At 38.9% G+C, this 27,987-nt stretch overlaps 4 protein-coding genes across 7 annotated transcripts in view; 1 reads left to right on the top strand and 3 right to left on the bottom strand.

The window, feature by feature from the left end:
* uggt2 (UDP-glucose glycoprotein glucosyltransferase 2) overlaps window positions 1–2,901 on the top strand; it is a 59,342-nt gene extending 56,441 nt beyond the window's left edge. For 3 of the 4 annotated variants that reach the window (XM_042494121.1, XM_042494120.1, XM_042494123.1), the window contains one exon: window positions 733–2,901. In XM_042494121.1, the coding sequence (XP_042350055.1) occupies window positions 733–758 (26 nt within the window). In that variant the 3' untranslated portion in view covers window positions 759–2,901. The remainder of the gene's footprint in view (window positions 1–732) is intronic. The other variant, XM_042494122.1, reaches the window with a different exon arrangement.
* Window positions 2,902–3,173: 272 nt separating this feature from the next.
* Window positions 3,174–18,138, bottom strand: dnajc3a (DnaJ (Hsp40) homolog, subfamily C, member 3a). The gene is made up of 12 exons (XM_042494124.1): window positions 17,910–18,138; window positions 17,295–17,405; window positions 17,083–17,207; window positions 16,155–16,229; window positions 13,933–14,085; window positions 13,611–13,792; window positions 11,980–12,099; window positions 11,536–11,641; window positions 11,318–11,438; window positions 6,491–6,623; window positions 5,928–6,076; window positions 3,174–3,738 (listed from the first exon to the last, which is right to left on the bottom strand). The coding sequence occupies exons 1-12, from the start codon at window positions 17,989–17,991 to the stop codon at window positions 3,581–3,583; spliced, it is 1,515 nt and encodes a 504-aa protein (XP_042350058.1). The 5' UTR covers window positions 17,992–18,138; the 3' UTR covers window positions 3,174–3,580.
* A 1,367-nt stretch (window positions 18,139–19,505) lies between these two features.
* LOC121949560 (claudin-10) lies at window positions 19,506–20,821 on the bottom strand. The gene is made up of 5 exons (XM_042495283.1): window positions 20,570–20,821; window positions 20,304–20,465; window positions 20,129–20,210; window positions 19,899–20,006; window positions 19,506–19,813 (listed from the first exon to the last, which is right to left on the bottom strand). The coding sequence occupies exons 1-5, from the start codon at window positions 20,799–20,801 to the stop codon at window positions 19,621–19,623; spliced, it is 777 nt and encodes a 258-aa protein (XP_042351217.1). The 5' UTR covers window positions 20,802–20,821; the 3' UTR covers window positions 19,506–19,620.
* Window positions 20,822–25,515: 4,694 nt separating this feature from the next.
* LOC121949590 (claudin-10) lies at window positions 25,516–27,955 on the bottom strand. Its single transcript, XM_042495323.1, has 5 exons — window positions 27,724–27,955; window positions 26,397–26,558; window positions 26,215–26,302; window positions 25,972–26,079; window positions 25,516–25,886 (listed from the first exon to the last, which is right to left on the bottom strand). Exons 1-5 carry the CDS (start codon window positions 27,953–27,955, stop codon window positions 25,694–25,696), a joined length of 783 nt encoding a protein of 260 aa, XP_042351257.1. The 3' UTR covers window positions 25,516–25,693.
* Window positions 27,956–27,987: the final 32 nt, after the last annotated feature.

A 27,987-nucleotide genomic window follows, 5' to 3' on the forward strand; every position in this document is an offset into this window, starting at 1 on the left:
GACGTTCCTGTCAGCATATTATTGACACGCGCCCTCAAAATATCTTTGGCAACATTCCGGGCTACTTTATTTGTCCCTGAGGAAATGTGTCTTGGACATAAAGGCTGCCACACAAAAATACATTTATAGTGCAAAAAAGACATAAGGTGCACAGCACAGACACGTGCAACATTAAGTGCATTCAGACACGTGCAACACTGCGCCTCATATTACACCCTCCTTATATCCTCAGTGTAGTAGATTCACAAATAGAGAGATGAAAAAGGTTTTATACCTGTTCAGGTATTTCCTCTTGTATTTACCATGTCTACCTTAGCATCTACATGATGGGAGAGGGGTCTGAAATTATTTTACTTGTTTGCGTAACTGCAGTCTTTTTCATGTGACGATCCCAAGACACACCTGTGTAATAACGACGCTGTTTAATCAGTATCTTGATATGCCACACCTGTCAAGTGTATGGATTATCTTGAAAAAGGAGAAATGCTCACTAACACGGATTTTAACACATTTCTGACTAAAATTTGAGAGATATATATTCATTGAGTGCATGAAAAATTTAACATGAAATATCAAAGCAAAAAAAGGGGTTGCATTACATTTTTGTTCAGTTTATAACACAGAAATATCTTTTCTACTCTTGCATGATTAACATTTTTTCTGCCCAGTATTTGTTCTCTCTCATCACCGTGCACATGTTCATAGTTTCTTTCCATCCCGCCCTCTGTGCAGCAGACAACCGGCGTGATGAACTTTAGTGTCTGCCAGCACCACGCTGAAGAGGAAGGAGGCAGCACCTGCGAAGCTTGAAGACAGACAGTTCCATCTAAACTTAGCCTCGGAGCGTTGCATCCTCAGCCGGGGAGAAGGATGGGATATTTTCAGAGATGCCATATCTGCTTCGGCAGTCAATACGTCTTACTAAATTAACACGTGATGTAAAGTGTTAACTGCCAACTGTGAACTTGTGGTGTTGTATCAGCACTACAGTCAGGTCCTGGTTAGCGTGTGGTTACCGGAGAATGAAGTGAGAAGAGGAAGAATAATGAGGTGAGCTCAGTCACAGCACTCTTTTTCAGGTGTGTTTGAGGTAAATTGTCAGCATGAATTGCACTGATAATGCTTGCAAAGAATCAAATGGAGAAGGCACATGTCTAAGAATCTAATCTCACAGCTTGTTTTTTTTTTATATTTGTTAATTATGTTTCAAAAAGAGAATATCCTGATTTGACTGAAAAGCCCAAACCAAAGTTGCGACTGACATAAAGCTAAACTGCTTTTACATTTCATCACTTGCTGCTAAATTGTGATATTACAACTTGGGGACTGTTTGATTATTATTGGGTGTAATTTTTATTTTGGCTGAAGGGAGGGAAGTTTGACCTTTTGGCAGAGTATGGGGGTATCTCTTGATTTTTTTATATTTTATCTATATTAGTTCACCCTTCCCTTTTTAAGATTTATCTCATTAAAAAGGGATTTAAAGTTAGATCAAAACGAAAGCTTTCTTGTGTGTTTTACATGCATCATCAGGTCTGTGTCTGTGTTCAACCTTTACTTTCCTCATCACCATCAAACCAGCAGCTAAAAAAACACAATACATGTGTATCATATTAGTTTTAATGCCTTTGAGCTGGCCATGGCCAGAGGCATTTTGTTGTGATATCTGAAGAACACCTTGAGGGGATTTCTTCAAATTTGGCAAAAACGTCCATTTGGACTCAATGAACTGATCGGATTTTGCCGATCAAAGGTTGAGGTCATTGTGAACTTGTGTTTGTGTCATTGTCAGGAATGCAATATCTTCAGAGGCTTCTTTTTTTTTCAAATTTGGCACAAACGTCCACTTGGACTTAATGATTAACCGATTGGATTTTAGAAGTCAAAGGTCAATTTCACAGTGGCTTTACTTTTGTCTTATTCTTGTGAACACAATATTATAAAAACGCCTTGCGGAAATTTCTTCAGTTTTGGCACAAGGACCCATTTGAAATCAAGGATAAACTGATTCAAACGTTTCATTCTTGTGAATGCAATGTTTCTGGTTTAATTCTACTTACTAATTTAATGTCTCTAATAAACAGTGCATTTTTTTACTATCCTTTACATTAGCTCTTTTATTCTGAATCTTAACAGAAATCTGAACCAAAGTAAAGCTAAATGTGCTCTGTGACAGTGGCTGTTTTCACCTCTGTGTGTTTGCCGTAAATATTTATTTTTAAATGATGGGGGGAGAGTTTTTTTTTTTCAGTTTCAAAGGGAAGGTCCAACCCAAGGTAAGAATAGTTGGGAAGTGTCTAACCTTTTTATCAAATCAAAAATAGTCAGCCCCCCTCCAAAACCCAATAATTTTCCTACTGTCCCTGAGAAAAGCAGGTGGCAAAGAAAATTTACCATTTGCTAAACAGCGCCCCCTAACAGTGTCCAATTGTTCAATTGTAGCTTAGAAACCGTAGGAAGCAAATGTTAATGTGTATAATGTGTTCTAGATGACTTTGGCTCAGCAGACCAGGTGAAACTTTATATTTGCCAAGTTGTGGATCAAAAAAATCCTCATTTGCACACTGAAGATCCTGGTTTATGGGTTTACGATTTTAACTTATTACAGTATGTTTACATCTTGTGTACATTTAGCATCACTGCTTTAAAACCTCAGACATCATTTTTCAACCTTTGAATCCCACAATGAACCAGTGTTATTGTCTCAGGAATAAAATGGGTGTTGTTGCTCGACCGAAGCCAACTGTAGTTTTTCTGTCTTAAAAGTCGATAAAAAAATGGGTGCAGGAAGTCTGCTCTCAGGACACCCATCTCTCACTGTGCTGTGTCAAATAGAAATGTTTATATAACTGTCTGCTGGAGGAAAAAATAAACCTTTGCTACAAAAACGTCATTTCAAAATTTGTTTGTGAATTCTGTTGTTTCCTCGTGTGGTCAGCGGATGTTTGATTCATGCTCTTAAAGGTCTGCGACAACGGGATTTTCTTACACTATAATTTGTTGCACAGCATGAACCATTTCCATAAGTGGAAATGCATTTACAAGGAAGAGAAGCTGTGAAAATGCTTGCAATTAGGAAAAGGTTAGACGTAATAATGACGTGCCATTTCTCAAACTGTAGCAGGTCACTCTCCAACCTTTACATACAGCAATACTCCCCTCCCTCAGTTCAGTTCAAGGTACATAAATAGTTTTTTATTTACATTGCAGAAAAACTCCATTCTTATAAAAATAATACTGTACTTATGTACAAATAAATTCTTATGAATGGATGTGAATGGGAGAGTGTACAGTCTGTGGAAAGGATGCAAGTGTCAGAATTAACCACTTACACGTGACAGATAGAAGGAGCTTCACACATGGCAGATATGCGTTACCATAGCAACAGACATTCCCCAAAACGGAATTCAAAGTTGTATCATTCAACAACAAAGATGCATATTGAATTAAGGTCACTGAATTAAAGTCACAGTTTTCTGAGCGTTACGATGCTCCTGACATTCCTCATGTCAGCAGTCTCCCTTTTAAATAGGGAGGAAAACACAAAAATCCGCTCCAGCTGTGTCACATACGAGCGTCCTCAGTTGAAGTTGAATTTAAAGTTGAAGGGTCCGGAGCCAAATGGGTTGAAACCCTGGAAGCCGTGGAAGCCTCCGTGGAAGTGCTGGTGATGATGATGACCCTGCTGGCTCTCTGGATCCATGGGATCCTCCCCGTGGTCGAACTTGGTTCTCATCTCTGGAAAAACACATAATTACAGAACAAAATTAAGAAAATATATACGTATCAGCTATACACACAGGACGAGGCATGTCACAATACCAGAAATTTAGTAGTTAATACCTATATCATTAAATTCCATAATTCGATACCCAATACGATACCATGGTAAAAACAAAATAAATCCCACTTTGTACTTCAAGATTAACTCCTTTATTAAAAACCTATAAATGTTATTATTAATCCCTGATGACCTCAAACGCAAAGTCTATGTGTGTTCATGATTCTGATATGTTAATATTTAACCTACAGTGTAGCAACATATTTCTCCTCCATGTTGTTCAGCATCTCTACATGTAAGACGTGACCGCCGGTCTTTTTAATCGGCTGTTTGTCCCGTCCCCTCTCCACTGTGATTGGACGGCTGGGTAAAAAGTGACAGTGATGAGCTCAGCGTCATTATGACCCTGGGTCATTTTGGATTGATGAGTCAGATCTCTACTCCCCTCTGAGTGTGTGTTTGTGTGTGAGTTTCAAAGGGTGATGAGAAACAGGTGGTGCATTTTCTGGCCTCTGCTGGGAGTGGCAAGAGTGAGGAGGAGTCACATTAACCCTTTTAACACAGAAATCCAGCTACAGGGCTGCCACAAAGTCCTGTCTTTATACCGCCTTCGCATTTTCACACAGAACCACATGATGTGTGTTTTTTTAAATAGCACGCAGCACTCAACTGTCACAGCACGCTGTCCTGTTTTCTGGCTCGGTGGGTTGGGCTTACCTTCAGGGTGGAACCTGTGTGTGTCTGAAGGGGGCGGAAGTAATTAAGAGAGATGATTCAGAGCAGGTGTGGAGCCCCAGTTGAGAGGAGATGTTTTTCTGAGACTGTGGAGTTTCCTCTTTTCCACATGAAGTTTTGTTATCTGTCTTTTAAGTCTACAAATTAACTGTCAACGGGAGTGCTGAAGCAAAGAAATGTTGGATCACAGAGCGCGAGCTGACCGAGTGATGGCAGACAGCTCCGGGCCGAGACAGCAAGGATCCAGGTAGGCCTACATCCCTCACTGTTAGCCCGGCAGCTGAACGCTTACTCTGATCATACATGTTCAGGAAGCCAAACCATGGGAGCCTAGACCAGTGTTCAAAAAGAGTAATATACTTTACAGTTTCAGGCTGTGATAAATGGTGTCATTTTGCCCATTTTTCTTAAGAAAACAAAAATTAAGAAAAAAAAAAAACCCAAAACTTTAAAGAAAACAAATACCTCGTCAGCTACAGAAAATACATTTACTGTTATGTTACATTAATGTGACATTGTTTACTACACAAAACACATTTCCATGACTTTTCCAAAACTTTCAATGGCTTTTGCTAGTTCAGTGACTTTTCCAGGCCTGGAAATTGTGATTGTGAAGTTTCGTGACTTTTCTTGGTTTTCCATAAATGTGGGAACTGTGATGTTATGTCCAGGTTCTCCTAGACTGGGGACATGGCAGCATTTTACCCCAAAAGTTGGCTATTTTTGAACTCTTAGCAACCAGAGAAAAAACTCAGAGCCTCGTCACACTGCTGGTGTTTGTTGCACAGTGTGAGTGTGAGGTGCTACAACTGCAAAGCTTGTATGAATACTTTGGCCTCAGGAAAAAAGGCTTTTCTACTGGAAGAGTCTGTCGTCTTCCACGTATTGTCGTTATTCTTCTGTGGTGGTTATTTTTTAAGCATTTAACAGCAGACCGGACACCTGTGGGCGTATATGCTGCCCCGTTAGGTCCGGAAATACTGCATCCCCCGAAAAATGAGGACCATCATGTTCTCAGAATTTTGGTATTGACTTAAGTATCAGTCCTGGTGGACATCTAGTGTTTGACTTTATTTCTTCTGGGTTCCTGAATGTGATCAATTTATGCTGGAAAATTTGGGGATCATGAAATGAGCATTGCTTTGTTTGGAACATTTAAGTTCTGACCAATCAAACAATAACTTGAAACTGTTGATTTAGGAAGTGAGTTGTGTTGTCTTCAGCATTGTTTCTCCCGTATAAAACCATTTTACTGAACTAAAAAACACACACAGGGAAACAATGAAGGTTTTGAGCTACTTCAGCTAAATAGCAAGTAGTGAGCTGTTCGCAGCAGCCCCTCAGAGGCCTGGCATTTACTGACTGACAGTAACAACTTTCCACTGACTCTGCAGACCACAAAACTTTTTACCTGGGTCAGTGAGAACCTCTTTAGCCTGAGCGATGTCGATGAACTTCTTCTCCGCCTTCTTCTTTTCCTCTGGATCCTGGAAGTTGTCCGGATGCCACTGTTGTGCCAGTTTCCTGTACGCTTTGATAATCTCCTTTTTCTGGGCAGTTCTGTGACAGCAGGGAGAGCGTTATCAGCACACGTATTAACAGACAAAAAACGCTTCCCTTCCCTTCTTTTCAGCACAAGCTGGATGTAATAATACTCATCCAGTTGTTGGGGTTATCACATTAGCTCTCACGTAATAAAACATTACTTTTTATTGCTTTAAAATGCAATGTTGTATTGTGAATAGTGCTTCTGAACAGAAATGTTCAAAGAGGATAAATGATGCAGATTTCGTTGCAGAAAGGCTCTTTTGTAGAGCAGTAGTTCTTCAACACAATCCAAAAACAAACTGCTTTCTGATGCAGTCTCATAAAACAAACAAACCAAAAAAAAAAACTGTTTTTATGAAATTCCCTGTCCGTAATACACCAGTATGAATGGAAGAAATCTCCGAAACTCCAGTGATCAGGGCCCACCTCTTCACTCCCAGGATCTTATAATAATCCCTCTTCTGAGACTGTTTGAGAAGCCGCTGAGCTCTCTCCAGGCCTTCTTTTATCTGACGGTCATTCTCACTGTGTTTGGCAGCGGTCTCGTAGTCCTTAATGGCTGGAAAATAAAAATGGAGGACAGAGTCAGTATCGCTTACTCATCCAAAGCAGCTAATGAGAAGTGAAGTGCGGTATTTAAAGACAGCCCTTCAATGGAAGGAAACACAGGACCTTCAGACCTCGTTCTGGCAAGCATCCACCTAAAATGTTTAAGCGTCTTTGAGCAGGACACAGGGTGAAGTTCTGTGTCTCAGCCTCAAAGTAGATGATGTACCCCACGTATAAGAAACTATATGTGAACAACAACGTTTTAAATTGGTCTATTATGGAGCGAGAGCGCTGCAGCTAACTAAACTAGCTGCAATGTAACCACTCTGGCCATGTTGGCACCGTCAGTGTACGTCCACTAAAAGTGCTTGTTTTTGCCACTGACAGGCTCAGATTGTTAGTGTCTCACAATGTTTTGAAAAAGGATCCATACAATAATGGAAATTTTTGTCAAAGACTAAGATGATTTTTGTTAAATTAGAAACAGCCCTGAAATCGCCATTGCCAAATACATCCAACTCCATTTAAATAAATAAATAAAATAAATGAATAAATAAATGTACCCACTGTTCCAACAATTACCAACTCTCCTTTGGTTGAAATGAAATCTTAATTCACCCAGTTGGAAATGAAAATATGCTGGCTCTATACATGTTTAAGTTAGTGTTCATTTAAAATGAGTCTGGTGGGTTTGGCAAAGGTGATTTCTGGGCTGTTTAAGTCAAACAAAAAGGATATAACTCTTGAACAAAAGGGTATAACTTGTTTGGGATCCTTTCCATGATGGTGTCAGACGCTGATAACAATCTGAGCCCGTCAGTGGCCAAAACAGGCACTTTTAGCGTACGTACATTGTGATCATGTAAAATTGCAGCATCTTTCAAAGCTGCTGCTTGATACTGACCCAGTTTCAAAAACCTTTGTTCCCATTAGCCACTTAGACATAAAAACACTGGAGTTTAGGATCCAGGTAAAATTTAAAGTTAACCTTAAAGCATGTTAGCCTTTGCTTATTAGGACTAAAGACAAAGTACAGCTGATGCTGATGTGATTGTCCTTAGTTTGGCAGGTATTTAATCATAATGTTTAAGCCAAATTTTAATTTTGACCTGATGAGAGTGTTAGAAGAAAGGTCGGGGGATCACTTAAGTTATTACGATGCATTTTGGGGGGACCTTTAAGGTCTGAACCGACTGTCATCTTTATAGCGATGCTGCCAACATGGCTAAAAAACCAATAGCTGAAATGTCAGATTTATCTAAAGACAAATAATTAAAAACACAAATTGAAATCAGGCGTTGTAGCTGTCTGAGACTGCTGCGGTGAGGATGCGATCATTTGTAGTGAGGTGATGTAACGTTCAACAAAAAACATCTCTCTAAAATGTTGTTGTTGCCAGAATCATTAGCATTGGCAGTGTCCTTGTTCATCCCATCTCTGAAAGCACTTGATCTTCTGCTGTTAAATAAACCGCTTTATTCATCACCAGCTTCAGATCATGTTGCAGCAGCTCTCGGCTGTTTGTGCGCGCATGTTTGGGTGCTTTGAGGCTTGTTTACCCTGTGAGGTGCACTGAGGTGAATTTAACACCCATGGGCTCTGACAGTTTAAAAGCCCACATGAGGTCTGACATCCCCACCTGCTGATGTGCTCATGCCATGTTAATAACATCATACACAGCCTATCAAACCATATTTTTGGGGTATACACTGTAGATGGGACTATTATGGACAAAGTTAAAGCAGTTTACCTATTATATGATGTAAAAGAAAACTGCCATTGAGCTTTAATAAATCTACACCTCATCTTTTTTTGTGAATACCAACAAATAAATACATTTCCCTTTGTGCCTGTTAGGGACTAAAGGCATTCAAAATGGACACAAAAAAACACTATTAACTTTTTAAAAAAAAAAAAGAAAAAAAAAGTGTGCTCATTATGACAGATAACAGAGCAAATACTGTCTTATTCTGACTCCGATCTCCCATCCACAGCATTTGTCCTGTACTGTGTGACAGCTTCTCTTTGCAGCTGATTAACTGCCTGTACAGCCATATTAAAGTCTCAGGTATTATAATGTTTTCCATCTGCAGCCTCATTTAAATGACGCACACTGTCAAACTGTGGTCGCACATAACAGATCCACTGTAGTTATCTCAATTTCGACTAGCAGCAGACTGCTGGAAAATAAGCACAGAAAGTCTGTTCTCTTGTGTGCATCACACTGGTTGGTTATGAGTCATCAGTTTACAGTGTTTTAGTTTATGTAGTGCAAATCAATAGGAGTGTTAGAGCCTGACGTACGGGAAACAGTTTCTGGTTTGAAGAAAAAAGTGACGATAGACCACAAAAACAGTTAGTTTTGACTTCTTTACCTCAGTGTCATTCAGTGTCCACGACACTGAGTCCCCACCAATATCAATCCTATCCTTCTTTTAAAGCCATTATGTCTCTCATTGTTCTTTTTCAACTTCGGGTTTGTCACATTTTTCTACAACTAAAGCTTTATTGGTAAGTTTTCTTTTTGTCACTTGTTATTTTGCCTTTTTGGTTTTTTGTCCGGCAGGAGCAGCTCTCCCTCACCTGCCATCACGATTGGGTACCGTTCACAATTGACATGATACTGGCATAGATACCTAGACGTTGGTACCAGTAGTGAGAAAAAAAGAGACTTGAATCTGTAATAAACCCTGAGACGCAGCTGAGATGTAACCCTGCACAGAGCTGGTGCAGACAGCTGCGTAGATTAAAACGAGAATGCATCAGTTTTGTGAGACGTGCAAGTAAAAAACTCGCCTGATTGGCTTGCAGTCTCAGGATGAGTACTTGAGAACTCGTTTGTACATAGCTATTTGTTCAAAATATAGAGTACTCAACACAGCCCCTCCCACATGAGACAATGCCTTTTTTTTTAAAAAATGTTACTTTTCAAAATGGGTAAAATCTTAATAAATGCGACAGGGCTTACTGTTAGAATCACACGGCTAACGTTACCTAACAACAATTAACGGGTTTTAACAGGTATTAACGACCGAGTTAACTTGTGCTAACCAACAGACAGTGAACTGACCCGGAGGAGAGTGACCTCAGAGACGGCCCTTTCGTGCTACGTTTAACCTGCTTCATCAATAGCAAAAACATTAAATTTATGGTTTATTAGGCTAATTGAAACCACTTTGCTCAATAAAAAAGATATCAAATTGCATTTCTTTTCCATTGTCAGCCACGGTGCTCTCTCTCACCCTGATGCATTCTGAGGTACCAAAATTTGGTACTGATTGATATAAAGTGAATTGGTATGTTGCAGTACCAATGTAATTCAAGCAGTAGCCTTGAATGCACAGTTCTGTACCCAGCCCTACCTTTCACACTACCATTAGTAGATGGGAATATCTGTATCTATTTTGCATTGGATAATAAAATCTATAACATTTTTCCAATATCTGAGCCAATTTTTGGCTTGTATGAGACTGATAGTCATTAGTGAATAGCGAATGTGTGACATTTCAAACTGAGCAGCTGGAGTGAAAACGATTCTGTAGGAACCAGGGTTTAGACATTTCATTGGCAATGTGTGCACAAAGACACTGCGATGGGTGGGCTGGCTTACATCACATTTCAGACTTAATTGACAGATAAACATAAAATGTAGGCAGGGATTTTGACAAAAATATCCGTTGGCTGTTTGCGCGGCGGCAGCAGAACATCAGGCGACAGGTAAAATGATGGCTGGAACACAAAGTTCCTGGGGATTTCACCATCTGCCTTCACTGGACCCTCCGCGATTTGACAACAGATAGTGGAGACCGTTGTCTCGGCCTAATTCCCACTCTGCCAGGAAAGGCTTTATGGAGATAGTAAGTGTGTGTGTGTGTGTGTGTGTGTGTGTGTGTGTGTGTGTGTGTGTGTGTGTGTGTGTCTGCGTGTATGTTTGTTGGCACTGCCACTGAAGAATGGCTTTAGGCTTGATAAACAAGAAATTCTGCATAATTTCAGCCAGCAGTGCAGGGCAACTCTACATCTTGATGGCTATACTTACTCCTAACACACAGTGCTCCACAGTTCATTCAAATTATAGTGTCCGGGATAAACGCTCCAACAGATGACGTTTGTCTTCTTCAGGCTTTAGACATAGTAGTTATATGCTTTAACCAAATTAGATAAGGACACCCCTGCTGCATTTATCTACATCAAGTCTTTATTGTGCTTATTTAAATTCAAAGTCAAAATGGATTTGGTGATGAACAGAGAGATTGTGTTAAATGAGGCAGACTTTAATTTATTATGAGCACCCATTCCTTTTCTGACAGCAGCCTGACAGCATTTTCCTTCAGATGTTTACATTAAAGTCACATTACTTTTCCCGAAGACAAATTCCAACAAATCAAATGATCAGAGATGCTCATATGATGTGTTGTTAATATTCCAAAGTAATTTTACTGCGTATTTTGTTGTAGTGTTACAAGGACCCCCTGTGTTAGACTCCTGCCATGACACCAGTGTACAGTGAAGCAGAGTTAGGATGATCACAGCAGACAGTCTACCAACCTTTACTGACAAATAAATTCCCAGTAAAGGTTGGTAGACTCAACAGCATTTAGTATGATTCTGGTTTGGCATAAATTTACAGACTAACTCCATTCAATAAAAAAGAAAAAGAAAAAAAAGATTTAAATGACATATAGGTCAATCTGACGGGCTCACCTTCCTCATACTGTTCCTCTTGGACATAGGCCTCGGCTCTGTCCTTCAGGACGTTAACGTTCTCTGGGTTCGACTGGAGGACTTCACTACACACTGAGACAGCTCTGCTAGCCTGCTGGCCCTGCTCGGGGAAAAAAACAGACGTGTAGTTCGATTTATTGTTTCATGACGTCAAAGAGTGAGTGAATGCATCTCACAATAGCAGAGAGGGGTCTTACCTGTGCCAACGCGTGGCACATGCGCTCTTTGGCGAGGAGAGAAAAATGGTGCACGTTGGGCTCAGTCTTCATCACTGCTTCATATTTGCTCACTGCGTCTTCATACCTAAAAAGCAGGAAGCAGGTGGGTGTTTGAACAACGCTGCGACACTGTCGGTACAGCAGAAAGCAACATGGATCACTGAGCCCACGAACATCATTCCACTCTCTTATTTGCTCTGTTTCGTCTTGTGAATATGATGTCTTATGTATGTCAAATGTGATGTGGCACCCATTCACATCGAGATGGGATTTGCATGCCTGTTTGTAAGATCAGAAAGTCGGAGCGCTTGAAGGGAAAGGAAGCAGTCATTCTGCAGCTGATGCAATGCCTAGCACTCAGAAAGGATATTATTTTATATTTACAGGGATATACAATTGCCAATTGCAAACACACACACACACCTCTGCTCTTGGATGAGTTCCTCTGCAGACTGGATCTGTTTGTTGAGCTTCTTCACCTGCTTGTAATGGCTGTAACATTGTTTGTGATCCGGATCGAGCTTCAGGCACTCGCGCACCTCACTGCAGATCAGACAGGAGGAGGAAGGTCAGAACAGGCTAATTTTCCAAATCACCCCATGTGCAAGGCATGGAGGGTGGACAAAAATAACACCTTAAAATAACACACAACAGATTCTAACTGTTATGTTCTTTCTGAGCTATAGTTTGTATTGTTGTTTAACAAATATCCTGTTATGTGTCACATTAGAAAGTGCTTCTGTTGGTCTAATCGTGATCATTGGTCCTAATTTGATAACGTTCCTTTTCTGTATTTAGAGTGTATCCTCCAGATTTGTTTTGTCACATTACAGTCAATATTTTAACATTGTTCGTGATTGGCTTTGTTCATTTCACAGGCAAATAATGAACTAAATACCAATTAGTAGTATGTGCCAGCTATTTAAAAAAAAAACCTTAAAAAAAAATATCACTTTTATGTGACTTTTCAAAGCGACACGAGACTATTTAAAGAGCTCTAAGCGGCAAGATTGGCAAGGTTTGTGCAGGCAAGTCCACTGCCAATATTTAAAGAATTGCATTTGCAAATATGAGTCATTAGTCAAAGATTTTTATATTTTGAGGTGTCATTATAACAAAAAAGACCCATTCAATTTAGAGAAAACAGTCTAAACAATAACATAAAGGTCCAGTTTGCAGGATGTAAGGAGATATACTGGCAGAAATGGAATATAAGAAGCACCTTTTCTTTAGTGTTGAAATCATCTTAAAATAACAATGATGTTTTTGGTATCTTAGAATAAGCCGTTTATAGCTACATAGGGAGTAGGTCCCTCACTACAGAGAAAACCTTGTTGTTCCACCGTTTTTCTACATTTGCCCAGAACGGCCATGCCAAACACTATCTCTAGATAGGACTATTTGTTTTTTTGTGTCAGCTAGCCCCTATGTGACAAGCAGCATCGGAAAAACACTGATTTGTACCGTGAAGCTGCTTTATTCAATGTTTTTACACACTCACCCGGTCAGTGTGTTTTTGCTAGGAATTGAACTCTGCAGATAATTTGGCTCAGGGTAAAAACCTCCTGAACAATCAACACTGAAAGAATCCTAGCCCAGAGTTCACGCTTGGCACATGGGAAGCTGGTTGTGGTTTTTGCAGTCCTCACCACTTGAAGCCACTAATCCAAAACACTCCTTAAATGCAGGACTATTGCATTGTATAGTGAGACATATTCTGTTTTTTGTCTACCTCCTTGTCACATAAAAAATATATAAATCAAAGAAATATGTATTAATAAATATAACTTTGCCAACCACCCTCTATAGTACCACACTGATATGAAGTACAGCTTCAATCAAACAGTGTAGTGTCTTTAGACAAATAATGTCAATGTGCAACATATATTTTGCAATCTTTTGACTGTGCCATGTTTGATTTTTGAAGAAACACCTTAGGGATTAGGAATATATGTCATAGTGACACTCAGTTAAATCCTGTGACTTGTTATATGTCTGATATTGACACAGTGCGAGAACTTCCACAAAGAAAGCAGTCTGCATGTGGGTCTTACTTGAGGGACATCTCATGGTCTCCAAGATTATAGTAGATGGTGCTGAGTTTGTAGAAGGCCTGGGTGTTGTCACTTTTTAACTTGGATGCAGCTTTGAGGTCACTGATGGCCTTCCCCATCTCTCCCATCTGAATAAAACACTCTGCTCGCATCTCACGAGAGGTCACGTCCCAGACACAAGTCTGTAACAGGCGGACAATAACTCTTACAAACTGCAATACTAGTAGCTGTAGAAATGCTCTGCACACTCTGTAGTGATGATAACACGGACAGTGTCGTGCTCACAGGAAAATGAGGCATGCTGACAAGGCAGGTATCTTACCTCAATGACGGTGTCAAGCTGGTCAGCAGCTGTCACGTAATCCCGACTGTTGAAGCTGCTGTGTGCCTCAGCCACCAGCCGCTGAATTTCATCTGACTTTGTCAGCTGACTCTGGGCTTCCCCCTCCTCTTTGTTGCTGGGGTTTGACTTCAGCTGAAGCATTACAAGACAAGACATTACATTGCATACTTATAGTCATCATGATCAAATCAGTCTAGCTGGGGAAAAGAGCTAGAATGACAAAAAAAGATTGAAGCCATGACAGAGTAAGATATAGGAGGTGTGGACTGCAGACCACAGTGTGCTTAAGAAAAATGAATGCAGTCCTTCAACACGTTGCAATATGAGCTCTCGTATTTCTGAAGGGTCTTTTGCCGACTTTGCCTCTTTAAAACGTTGCCTATCACAGCATTAGCAGTGCTCACCATTGACTACCCATATTTATCATATTCACAAGTGCAATCTCAGCTAACAAAACATCCTTTACAAACAGGCTGGGGTACCCTGGAAGTGTTTCCTTCAATCTCAACTTAGGAAGAAGCGTAATGCATAAATGTGACGCATTAAGCCAAGCCAGCATTGTGAACTGCCAAAGCAGCAGGACAGCATGCGCCTATGGTCAGATCCATTGACATCATACTGGCAAAATGTTGCCCTCATAAATCGTAGCAGCCCAGATGTTTGTTGGCCTCTGCTGGGAATGTGGCCTCTTGACCTCTTGGAGGATAAGGCAATACACTTGACTATAATAAGAAAACTTGAGGTTTCTTATTATAGTCAACATCTCAGCCATCTGTTTGCAGCAGCTCCTGCAGAGCTGAGTGGACAGGCGGCTGGCTAACCTAACCTGTCTTTATTAGGTTGACTGACAGCATGCATTTACTAAACCAAAAGAGTTTTCATGTCAGCTCCATGAGAAGTAATCAACAGTGGTTTTATGTATTGATTTGTTGATTTTATTTCCCCACCCAGCCTAGGAGATGACGGAAATCTGCCTGTAGTGAAACAGGCAAGCTCAGAAAGAGGCTAGGCGCCTTGATAAATCATATTAGAAATGGTTAAGTTCCAAACACATACACCGCAGGATATTTGTGCGATTTAAACAGCTGTCCATACAGATTATGCATCACTAAACGCAACAAAATAGGCTCAAAGCGGAAAAAAAAACGCAGTGTGTCAGTTTGTATTGAAACATCTTTTCTGTGAGAAAAGTGATGGATGTCAAAACCACTTTCAGTGGTCTCCCAGAGATTGACTGTTTAACTAGTATTTAAAAAGGACTGATAATACACTTTAGCAGCCTCTAGACCATTTAATATCTTATATGAGCCATCGGAAGTTTTACATTACAGCCATCCAAACAGGAACACAAGACTTAAACAGTGGGTTTCAACCAACATATAATAAAGCTAAACAGAGGTTGACTGGCTTCCTGTATGTGTACAGTACAAGAAACTGTAAAGCTAGAAAACTACTGATCCAAACAGACTTGTGTTGCTGCCCTTGGCACAATGTGACACTGAAGTTCGCGTCCTATCCGCACATAAAGAGGAACTTAATTTTTGCCTGTATGATTACCTCACCTGAGAGTACAGCAGCTTTAAATGGAATCAAGGAGTCAATAGTAGATATTACAAGGGCATTTATGTCTTCTGGGAGTGTTGTGAAACTTCTCCGTAAAATGGTAATTCAAATGGAAAATGCATTAGCGAGCTTCAATCCTTAACGAGCACTTTTAAAATTATCCCTGAAGGCCCAAATGAGAGTTCACTGCCAATTTAATTATGATCTACATCTTCTAAGATGGCTTATGGATGCAGGGTATCCTTCTCTAAGGTCTTATGTGGCCTATGCGCATCCCCTTTTAACTTCCTTGCTACTTGGTTTCAAAGACTTTCGTTAAATCCATTCATCAATAACAAAACCTCATACTATTACTGTACATTATAGGGAAATTAATAATACAAATTAAGTGTGCACACCGCATAGAAAAACATGAATACCCCTAATAACAATAAACCTGTGAATAAGTTAAAGTATTGCCTGTATTTCAAATCATATTGATAAAACATAAAGTCTTCATGCTTAGGTTTAGTTTCACTTTAACACCAGGTAACAGATCAACACTGACACCTCCTGGCAAACTCTGTTTATTTAACAAATGAGTGACTTCTTCTCAGTCTTCTTGCTGTGGAGTTTAAACTGGATGTTACTATACTTACCACCTTCTTAAAGTCAGTCTCTGCTTCATCCAGTCTCCCCTGCTTCAGAAGCAGATTTCCCCTCTGAAGGCGTGCCTGTTGAGAGAGAGGGAACGTTTGCATAAGAGTGCAAATGTAGTCTTATCAACACAGCTGACATAACTTATCCATTTCCCAGCTCAGTTGTGCCTTTGCCTAATTTAGACTATAAACCTTTACTTAAACACATATATCTTATATATATGCAAATTATTCTTCCATTTACTTGTGTATGATAGAGATGTCTCGCACTTTTCCGTCACACCTGTGATGCAAGTCTGCAGCATTGCAGAAAACTTTGTGCAACTATAACCTTTATTTAATGTTCAAGTGTGTGGGAATTTGGAGAATATATTGGCATACAAGGAGTATAATATGATACGTTTGTTTTCTTTTACGTATTATCTCCTGAACTAAGAATCGATGTATCTGTTATTTTAGGATGAGCCATTTACATCTACATAAGCAGTGGGTGCTTGTTTATTGAGATTGCCATGTTCCACCGCCATACCCTTGGTAACAAAAGCATTGGAGAAGTGTTTTTTTGTTTGTTTTTTACGTAAAACTACTTTAGTTAGTGTTTTCTATGTAAATCACTAGGTCTGTTTATTTTGGAGAGAAGGAGACTTCTGTTGATAATTCAGCTCACGGCAAGAACAAAATTATTTGTAACGTCTTTAACCGGTTTCAATCACCTGGTTCTTTTGTTTTGGAGAGGGGGAGACCTCTGCTGGTAATTTAGCCCCCGGAATAAAAATTCCTACAGTGTTTCTTTAACTAGGAAGTCACATTTAGATTAACACTTCTTTTTCAGCATTCAACACAAACACAACAACAATAGAAATAAATTTAGTGCAACTGTGTAAAAGTAAATGACTGCAGAGCAACTAATGTAAAAAGAAAAACTCACAGATGTGAAGTCTGGTTTGAGTTCAATAACTCTGCTCAGATCTGGCAGTGCAGACTTTGACTTCCCCATTGCGAGAAACACTGTAGCTCTCCTGTAGTAGGCCATGTAGTTTTTGGGATCCCCGTCTGGCAAAAGGGCAAAGAAAACATGACTTTGCAAGTTCATAATTATGGAAACTAGGGTATAAAACTCTGCATGCCTCTGACACTTACCCACAGCAGCATGAAAATGAGAGAGGGCATCGGCTAGCTGGCCAGCAGCGAGCAGTTTCTTCCCCATCTCCATATGATTGTCCACACTCCCATCTCTGCCACATTTTACTCCTGGAAAACATAAACAACACTGATATCCCGCTCCACAACACATTGTTTATTACCACAAACCACTGACTATAGTACAGTACTCAGTACTCAGTACTACAGTACTAATCGTTATTAGATTCACGTTACCATCAGGCGGCAGCATGTCACATAAATCAAGTGAGTACATTACAGAGAGATTACTTTGACATGTAGGTTAGCTAGCTAGCTGTCACAACTACGCTATAAGTCATCACTTGGTTTGCTTACACCAAAGACAGTAACATTAACAGTCCCACGAAGAAGTAGTGTAGTTTCTCTGAATTGCTTCTGATCTCAAACTAACTTGTTACTGTAACAAAGTTAATGACCCCAAAACGTTTTGACGTTAGCTTTAGCTTAACGTTAGCCAACGACTATCGATTTCCAGCTAACGTTAACATTAGACAGCCGTCACGAGCAGGCTGTGGTCAAAGTACTATGGACGTGAACGTTAGCTCGACAAGTAGAGTATAGTCAGCTGCTTACCTTCATATCTCATGTCAATCAAAACAAGGACATATGGGATGTAAGTTAGTATTTTGTGAGCGACATGGTCGATGGAAACCATGGTTAGCTTAGCATCAGGTAGGTCCAATCTCGTTTTGTCCCGCAAACGTCAGCCGATGTTATTCTAAGTGGCGTTTAATTCTCAACAGTCCCATGTGTTGACCGCAATTCAGAGATTTCTCCTCTCTTCCCAGTCACACATAGCAGAGCTGAGTGCTCAAGCGACCGGTCGTGGGTGACTGTGATTGGCTGGACTGTTTGGAAAACACCGCCCACCTCTGCTGGTTCAACAGAGAGGAGCCACGGCAGCACAAGACCTGTCAGCACTGTGCGTGGATGTGTATGTGTATGGGATTTCCTGCATTTGTGGGGACCATTAACTGCATGGTGGGGACCCAGTCGTGGTGTGTTCCGATAACTTCTGGGCACCCAACTGCTGGTCCTCAAAAAATGAATCCATATTAATCCAATCCATTAATCCAAAATTTCCAAAATGTGTGTGTGTGTGTGTGTGTGAGTGTGAGAGAGAGAGAGAGAGAGAGAGAGAGAGAGAGGAATAATCTATAATATAGCCTAGCCATAAATACTCAATACTCAATAAGATATTATAGCAACACTTTTGTTTTTACTCCCATTTTCCACAGGCTTAAGCTAAAGATAAAACTATTTTTATGCAATATTAAGGAGCAGACATCTAGCATTGTTGTAAGTCTTATTCAGTTGTTTACTTAGGATAAGTAACAATTCCATAAGGTTACATACTCCAATGACTGATTGCCCAACACTGAAAACTTTTGTTCACATGGATAAAAGGAACAGAAGTCTAAGCATGTACTTAAAATGTCAAAAGTATCAAAAGTGTCAAAAGCAGAGTGGTCCCTGTAAGGATTGTTATTATGTACTGAATCATTATAAAATAATGTAAATATAATGTAACAAGATTTAAGCAGTAATAATGTTGTAGTAAGTCAAGACGGAGCTAGTTTTAACTGTAATATACTTATATAGTTTTATCTATAGATGAAGAATTCCAACACAGAGTTGTATTACTTGCAATAAGCTTTATTAAGCACACAACACCACAGTCTTCAGACCATACAGGTCTAAATGTTTTATCTGAAATGTGGTGGAGGAAGAATATGATATAAAATAAAAGGGAAATACTCAAGTAAAGTGCAAGTACTTAAAACTGTACTCAAGTTCAGTGGTTCAGTGCATAGGTAAATTTAACTAATTTCCACTCCTCACATTTTAATAAACAGTGTTTCAGTCCTGATGATGATGATCAGGGTGTAATTCATATACCTATTCTTTCTGCAATAAATCAATATAAACGTTTTGGTTTATTGAAATTTTCAAAAACATCGGAAAACATGATAGCATTAAATAAAAGCATACAACCTTCAATCAGGCTTTATTCTGAATGTAGTTCATTCTACATTCTAATTTAAAAATAACTCATGGCTACAACAACAGCAAAATATCTAGATAATCAATAAACATTTTACGACACTTGAAAGATCAGTTGCTGATGTTACTGGCAACAGTGCTTTTCCCTGTTAAAAAAAGGCCCACTCTAAAAGTTAATATAAAGTTTGAACATGGTTTTAAAATATAAAATAACTGAAAATATAGCCACCCACATATTCCATGAAGGACAGGGACGCAAAGTTTTCCACTTCTGAAGAGGTCACACATATGCATTTGTAGCTGATGTCTTCGTGGAAATTGTGATCCCAGAGACACTGCTGCCTCTGCTGCTACTGATTGTCCTTGTTTTTCTGCTGTCACTAGACTCTGTATGAGCCGAAGACGAAATGCTCTTTTTTGTGGGAACAACTCTGTAGGCATCAGGGTACTGGTAGTCAGGGAATCTTTTTGAGCTGTGAAGTACAGATTCAAGAAATGGTTATTTTTTTTGTTAATAATGAAAATGCATGGAAAAATGATACCGTGGCAGCATTTCACCTTGAGTGGCACCCTTCCTTCCCTGCAAAGATACTGTAAATAAGGCCTCCTACAACAAGCAAGGTGGAGCCTCCCCAGCCGATAAAGACACCAACGCCTATTTCAAACCTGGCAACAAGTACAAAAATAATATAAATGAACAATTCCATTTTCATAGACACATCAGTTGTTGATGCGTGGAATACGCAGAATTTGTACTATTTATGTCAATGTCAAAGAATTATACATACTTCTGAGCTTTGAAGTTAGGGTCTTGAAATTCTGCTCTAATTTTGTTTCCATAATAGGAGAAAGCAACCATAGAACACATCCCTAAAACAATAGGCACACATTCATTTTAAGATGACCCATATAATGTGTTGCAATGTGACTTAATTCAAATAAGTCGAAAGTAGAATGTCTTACCTCCGATAAGATAATTCATCCCCCCAGCAAATGTTACTCTTGCATTGACGATTTCTGATCCCCCAATCTTGGTACACTTCATTCCCACTAAGACCAGAATTGATCCAAAGAAAGCCAGGATAATAGAGATGATGATGAGAGCACGGCACATGTGAATATCCCCTGTCCAAGAACAGCAAAACAATGTTACGCATGAAAATGCAATAAAACAGACTAAGGATTTTGCTTTTACCTATCATGGCGTCTTGAAAATGCATTTAACTTACAATTCAGTGCAAGCATTGATGGGATTCCCTTGCAGTCAGATACACCAGTTGAATCCGATATGCAATCCTTCCACAGGTTGGAGAAGTAGTTTGAAGTAGTCAAGACTATGCTGTCTACCTCAGACCATGTCCAGATCTCTGTTGGCATGGTGGAACACACCAGGATCCATCCAGAAACACAAACCACAAAGCAGCCGATCTCCATGTACATCACCACAGTCCTGTAACTCATGCTTGCCTTGAAGTTGAGCCTCCAGACAGGAAAAAAAAGCAAATACAAGCAATGTCACAGCAGTTTCTGAACACCAACTGGGGGCACCTGTTTGTCCTACACTGCCAGAAACACACATTAAAGCACACCCAAGAGGCTTAACTTGGTTTGTGTATATCATCACATGTTTTGCCTTAAACTGTGATTCCACTCTTTTGTGAAAGTCACTTTGGTAATGTGTTTGTTGTTAGTATAGTACACATGAGCCTACCAGCATGGGTTCAGGTGTATGTAGCATTTAACTCTTAGTACAGATGCTGTGTTTAAGTCTAAAAATGTAAACAAGGCAATGGCATACATCAGGTGAAACTAGGTGTATAAAAACACCGCACACAGTCCTGTCTGGCCACATTCTCACCTGACACCGTCCACCATGTTTCATGTGCACAAGAGTGGTGGCTCTTGGTGTCATGATCTTACACCAAAAGCACTGTCAGCGTTGCAGTATTTTACAAGTTTGGAATGAGAATGGGCTGGGTAGAGCACACTCCATGTACAAGACCATGTCCTTGCCGCAGCAGTGATGGGTTCGATTCCAGCCTATGGTCCTTTGCTGCATGTCATCCCCTCTCTCCCCCTGTCACACAAATGCTGTCTTGTCAAATGAAGGCAAAAAGCCAAAGAAAAAAAAATCTTCAAAAAAAGCAAAAAGAAAAAAGCATTGCATGCAACTTGAACTGTCCATGGTGCGTGCAACTTAAACTATGATCATTCATTTAGTGAATTTCATCTCAAAGTCCTCTAAGGAGAGTCCTCTAAGGTATGTCAGTGCTCGGTGTGGACACGGGAGGCCAGTGCACCCATATCAGAACAAATGTACCATTTATTTTATTTTAATCTTTTTTTTTTTTTTTACAATTGACAGTAAGCCTTTATAGTTAGAGAGAATATAATTTGTCTGGTTCATGTATGGTGCATATTTGTTCCTTGGTTGGAAATCATATGAAATGGATAAATCAATAACATTTTAGTAAAAATGTAAACTTTGAATTTTTACCTCCAACATGAATGCATAACATGAACAAAATCATGATTTTATACTGTCATGGCCATAGAATTAAACTATGGAATTAAAGAGTTTGCAATTCTTACTTTGTTTCCACAAATATTTGGTCAAAATACTCTGATGTTATCCGGTGTGCATAGAGGGAGCATGCTGACATTATGCAGAGGCCTGAGAAGAACAGGAGAAAAAAAAAGGAACTTCTTAGGGTAGATAACTCAAACAGATAATTACAGATATGACACTGATAATTCCACTGTACTTACCGCTAAATAGATAATTTACACCAACAAAGCAGGCAATTCTGACTTTGTTTTTGTCAGTTCCTCCAATTTTGGTGCATTTCATTCCAATAAGGGCAAATGTAGAACCAAAAAAATACAGACAGGTGACAGTAACCATCAGTGCCCTGCATGCTTAGAGTGAGCCTGCAAACATAAAATAGAAGTAAAGATATATGCAATAAAAGAGTGTTGCTCTGTGTGGCTCCATTCTGTGTGTTTACCTTCTCTGTATTGTCACATCTGCATACCCCAAGGTCAATGGGTTAGTGACCTTGTGACCATTTTACACATATAGCAAGTAATACAAACCTTAATTGTACTTAGGCACATTTTGGTAGTGTGTTGACTTTCTTGGTGTGAAATGTCCCATTCACATGTGATTTTTAGGCAAATATTACCTCAGAAGTTAACCGCTGAAACAAGTCAGCCATAGGAGAAACTGCCTGAGGGTCCTATTAAATTTCCTGTATTGGTTTCAAGCTCAGAGAATGAAGACTAAACATTAACATATTTGGAGGTAAATGAGTTGTTCCTTGAAGACTTGAATTAGGCCTCAGGATAGTCCCGAGTGCCCATGAACTTCATCTTGAATTTTCTTGCAAAATTTTGATAGAGAAGTAGTTGAGGTTGGACACTTATAAGGCACTTGAAAACACTAAGCATACAAAAGTAGGTGAAAAGAGAGACAATAAGCCTTTCAGACATCAACATGTGCTCTTCAAAGGGGAGACTGGGCATAGTTGTATCACTTTTTGTCTCAAATACATTTCACAAGAAAAAAATCATAAAGCTGTTTTTTTTTACATTCATTTACATTTTAAATTTATTTTACAGCACTAATAACTCTATGTCTAAAAAAATCCAGTTTAAGGCATGTTATTTAATGCAAAGTATTTTTAACAGGTTTTTGTGAACAAATTAAATAACCTTTTCTTACATCTTATAGATGCAATTTTTCAAGTAATATTCATAAAAGATATCCATATATAATTCATTACTGTTAAGTATTTTACTAGAAAAGCTACATCAGCTTAATTCAAACAAACTAATGTGTTATAAAACAAAACAAAAACAGAGGATCTGACATTTTGATGCAGTGTTATCATGACAGTGGAATTTCTAACTTCAGATCAATACCTTGAAAAATACTGATGTTTAATATCATGGGGAACATACTGACACAACACTGGGGGCATATTTCTTGGTAATGTCTTCACATTACTTGGTAATTACTATATAATTATCTGCCCTAAAAATAAAGCATTAACAACAAAACATCTGTGGGTTGACAAAATCAGGCTAACATTCATTGTTAATGGAGCAAATCCAGACTTCGTACTTTTTGACATCACAACTTTAAGACTTCTATGGTTCCTGGCTTTAAGACATACTAGCTCATGTTTGAAAATATCGACTGTACTTTTCTTGGCCGTGAAAATAGCATACTGGAATATTTAATTTAGGTGATATTCCCCTTTCACTAGAAAACAATCACCAAAAAGAAAATTAATTTTACACGACTGACCAAAAGCATTAAAATGTTCAATAAGTAGGCAAAGTCAACAGACATGCTATGAAAAAGAAAAATGAACTGACCTTCCAGCACTAGCATTGAGGGAAAGTCAACTTTCACTATTACTCCACTACACTCCGCTTTCCTAAATTAACTATGAACTATGAAGACAGTTTACTGTGATTGCATATGGCTCTTTGTGCTGAGCTCTATGAATTGGTTTTTGCACAGGGTACTTTGCATAGAAAAGTGACATTTTGTGCCAATTGTATGCATAATACTTTGCTTAAATATGTGTAGTACAGGATCACAATCTGCTTTGCAGCACAGCTAGGGTTGCATTTCACCCTTTATTGCTGCTTTGAGAATACATTCGTTTCATTTGTGAATCTTTTGTATAAAAAGCTGCTCATTCCTTTTGAGAATTCGACTACATGAAAGTCAGAGATTCAAATCATTGTTTGGAGGCTCCTCAGTCGAGTAGGATTGCTCCAAGTCGAGCAGTCATTTGTGTTGTTTTTTGCTTGCCAGTGTGGTGCACAGTGCTACTTCTTGGGACATTTTGGTCATTAGATTTTGGAGCAGACACACAATGTTTGGATGTGAGTGCTCTTGACTTTCACACTACTCTTTGATACAGGCTGCTGCGTAGATGCGCTGCAGCAGCACACAGGAAAAGACTCTGCACCACAAAGTTCTGAGACAACATTATCTTTTCTCTTCTGCTTAGAGGTGGTGAATTTCATGCTTAAAGCAACTTAATACGACACAGTCTCTGGCTTTTGATTTTTAGTATCAGCAAAAAATGTTGTTGCACACTGCTGATCAACAGCAACTTTACATGACATACATTGTTTACATGAATGCTGCTGTCACACTGAAAATCCCACAAAGGCCTTTCAACCTTCAAAACTTTATATAATATAAACCCAGAACTGTCGAATATTCATATTTAACAGCCCCCTAAATAAAAAAGTTCTTTTTTCATCATATATTAATTCATGGATATTCCAGTGACATTCTAAATTTTAATACATGCTTTGGTTAAATAACAGCAAAATTAACAAATGATGAGTAAACACAAGACACTGCAGTTTTATACAGAAAATGGCCTGTTTTACCAAACAAAACATTACAAGAGCATGAAAACAACAAAAAACATCCATACATACATACGCATGTACATACGTACATACAGTCCATTCTTGTCAATGTGATATTTTATAATGCCTTGAGGGAATTACTTAAAATTTAGCACAAATGTCCACTTGGACTCAAGGATGAACTGATTAGATTTCAATGGTCATAGATCAAAGGTCAAGGTCCTTGTGACCTCGTATGTGTCATTCTTGTGAATGTAGTATCTCAAAAACACCTCAAGGGAAGTTCTTAAAATTTTGCACAAATGTTCACTTGCATCCAAGAATGAATTGATTAGATTTTGGTGGTCATAGCTCAAAAGTCAAAGGTCACTGTGAGCTTGCATTTGTTTCATTCTTTTAAATGTGATTTCCCAAGAACACCTTGAGGGAATTTGAAATAAAACACTCACTTAGTATAAACAAGGAACTGATTACAATTTGCTGGTGATAGGTCAAGGTAATGTTAGCTCCTTCCAAACCTGGGTGGTGCACATTGCCAAGTGACCAAGGAACAACAGAGACTGGAGGCTGGGCAATGGGCATGGTTCCACATAGTAACAAGGCTGGCCAGCTGTCTGCCAGCAAAGCCGATCAAAAAAAAGTAGAAGTCAAGACATTAACATCACAAAACATTAGATTTCATTTCCTCTAAATAGATAGCACTTTAAGATGCAGCACTCACTGTGTCAGTGGGGTAAGTGGAGGGCCAAATTAAAAAGGAAGACCTCTTGCATTTCATCCCTTTTTGCCCCTTAAAAATTAAACTGATAGCTACCAGTAAATGTGCGATAGTCAATTGAAAGCAAGATTAACCAAAACGGACATTCCTAATTTACAGTATGCAATAAGCTGATTGTTATTTAATCAGATTTGGAGCTTCTGTGTCTTGTTGTGTTTGTCAGTTTTGATTTCTACACAAATGCATCTCTTTCTGAGATTTTCGTTGGTGTTGTCTGAGAAAGTTTTGAGATCTTGGAGCTGCTGGATCGTCCTGAGCCCATATAAGATCCATACTGCCTGGGTTGGTAGTATCCAGTGTACAGGGTTCTTCCCCTGGAGCGAGGGACCGCGTATGTGCCTCCTCCATAGGCATATACCACCTGACTGTAAGACCAAAACATTGCCAAAGTTAATAATGTAGTATGAACTCAGCACAGAAAAATGGGTGAAGGTGGATAAATTTGAATACCTTTCAGGCCAAATTACTCGGTAGACGGTGACAGCATAAAACAGAGCTCCTAAAAGGATTAAAAAGCAACCCACCAATCCTAGAAATATGGGAGGTCCTAGGTCATACCTGGAATTAGTAAAAATGTAAGAAAAAAAGACACAATATACTGTATACATCAGATTTTACATAACATTTTTACTATGGAAGTGAAATTGGATTTTTCTACAATTTAGTGATGTAGATCTGTGTGGTAAAATGTACCGCAAGATTCCTTGTGGAACACTGGCAGCAAAGGCTGTTCTGGCAATCCTGTTGATGTACAAGCAGTAGGCAGAAACATCTGATATACCTGCATGCAGAGGTTTTGTTGATATCAGGAAATAATAAGAGCCAAACATTTCTGTGATTTACTGTACAGAGACAAATGTATGTTTTGTACTCACTGCCACCAATATGAAACACTGATCCAGCAAGAAGCAGTTTGTCCTTGGTTTTATCAGCTCCACCAATAAAAGTGCACTCCATCCCAACAAAGCAAAGTACTACAGCAAAGAATCCAAGAGTTAACCCGCACATTAGCAATCCTCGTACTCCCTGAACGTAAGCTGTGAGAAGCAAAAAGAAAGAGTTCAGACAAGATTAAAAAAAGGACATTTTCTCTCAGACAAAAAAGAAGTAATGTAAGTTTGATATCAAATCTGTTTGGAGGACATCCAAAGCCCCTTATAATCATTACAAGTAGATACAATAACACTTTTACAATAAAAACAGGTCCAACTAAACTAAATACCTCAATAAATTCGCAGCATATATACAATCTAGTGCAGTCCAACATCAAAATAGGCAGAAATATCAAAATAAAGTAATATCTCTCCAAAATGGCATTACATACAGTTTTGATATAGAACAAAGAAAATGCATTAGGCTTTAAAAAAGGCAGTGGGTTTTTCTTTCCATTTTATTTTAATTTCCAATTATTTAAGACAGTAGCTAACTGCTTTCAGAATATCACCCATCTGTAATACAGTTGCCCTAATTCTGTGTTTAAAAAAGTAACTTAGTTACTTGTATTCAGTTACTTCACAACCCTGACCACTGTCACATGATTTCATTGTCACCATCACTAGGTGTTTGCATCCAACATTAACCACTTGTTAGCAACCACCTTTCTTAAGACATGTAAAACTTTAAAATTTAAAAGAGGGGTGCTCAAATACTTTATTTTGTAAAACAAAACATGAAAGTCTTTTAAGCTTGTGTTAACCACAGAAGGTTTCAGCTTTCAGATGGTTAATCAAAATCCCATTAAAAAAGAAAAAAAAAACAAAAAAAAAACATTGACTTCAAGATGGGGGAACTGAAAGTGCAAAAATGCAAACTAATTTTCATTTTTAGGGTTCATTCCTGCAGCATTGAATTTTAAGAACCTAATCTGGAAGCATACAGAGTTCAATTTTCAGAACAAATGACTTAAATTTCACATAACATTTAGTTTGAAGTTCATTTAAATTCAGTTCCAGATTAATTATCATTTAAATTCATTTTAATGGAATTATTTAAGTTGAGTTCTTTAAATCCAAATATTAATGATATCAGATTCAGTTTCTTGTGAAAAATATTTCCGCCCATCTTAAACTGTGCCTCTTTAAACACCTATCCATTACTGTGCTGTGCTCTGCCTGTTCATTTAGCGAAGGACTTGAGAGACAGTGACAGTATTGGGAACATCATTACTGAAGTCAGCCTATGTACAATAAGTGAAACACTTACGGGTGACACTCCAGAGCACAGGGAAGTCTCTACAGTTGGTGACAGCCGTGGAATCAGTGAAACAGTCCTTCCACAGGTTAGACCAGTACCAGGCCACCTTGATTATAAAGGAGCCTCCTTGTCCTCCTATTTGGGTGATCCTCCAATAGTCCATAGCCATTGTGCACAGCACAAACAGCCATCCCAGTGATGAAATCAAGAAGCCAAGTATTTGGATCAGACGTTTCCTCATTTCTGAAATCACTTGATTAAACCCGTTGGTGT

This window comes from Plectropomus leopardus, chromosome 10, assembly GCF_008729295.1.
Source record: "Plectropomus leopardus isolate mb chromosome 10, YSFRI_Pleo_2.0, whole genome shotgun sequence".
Lineage (NCBI taxonomy): Eukaryota > Metazoa > Chordata > Actinopteri > Perciformes > Serranidae > Plectropomus > Plectropomus leopardus.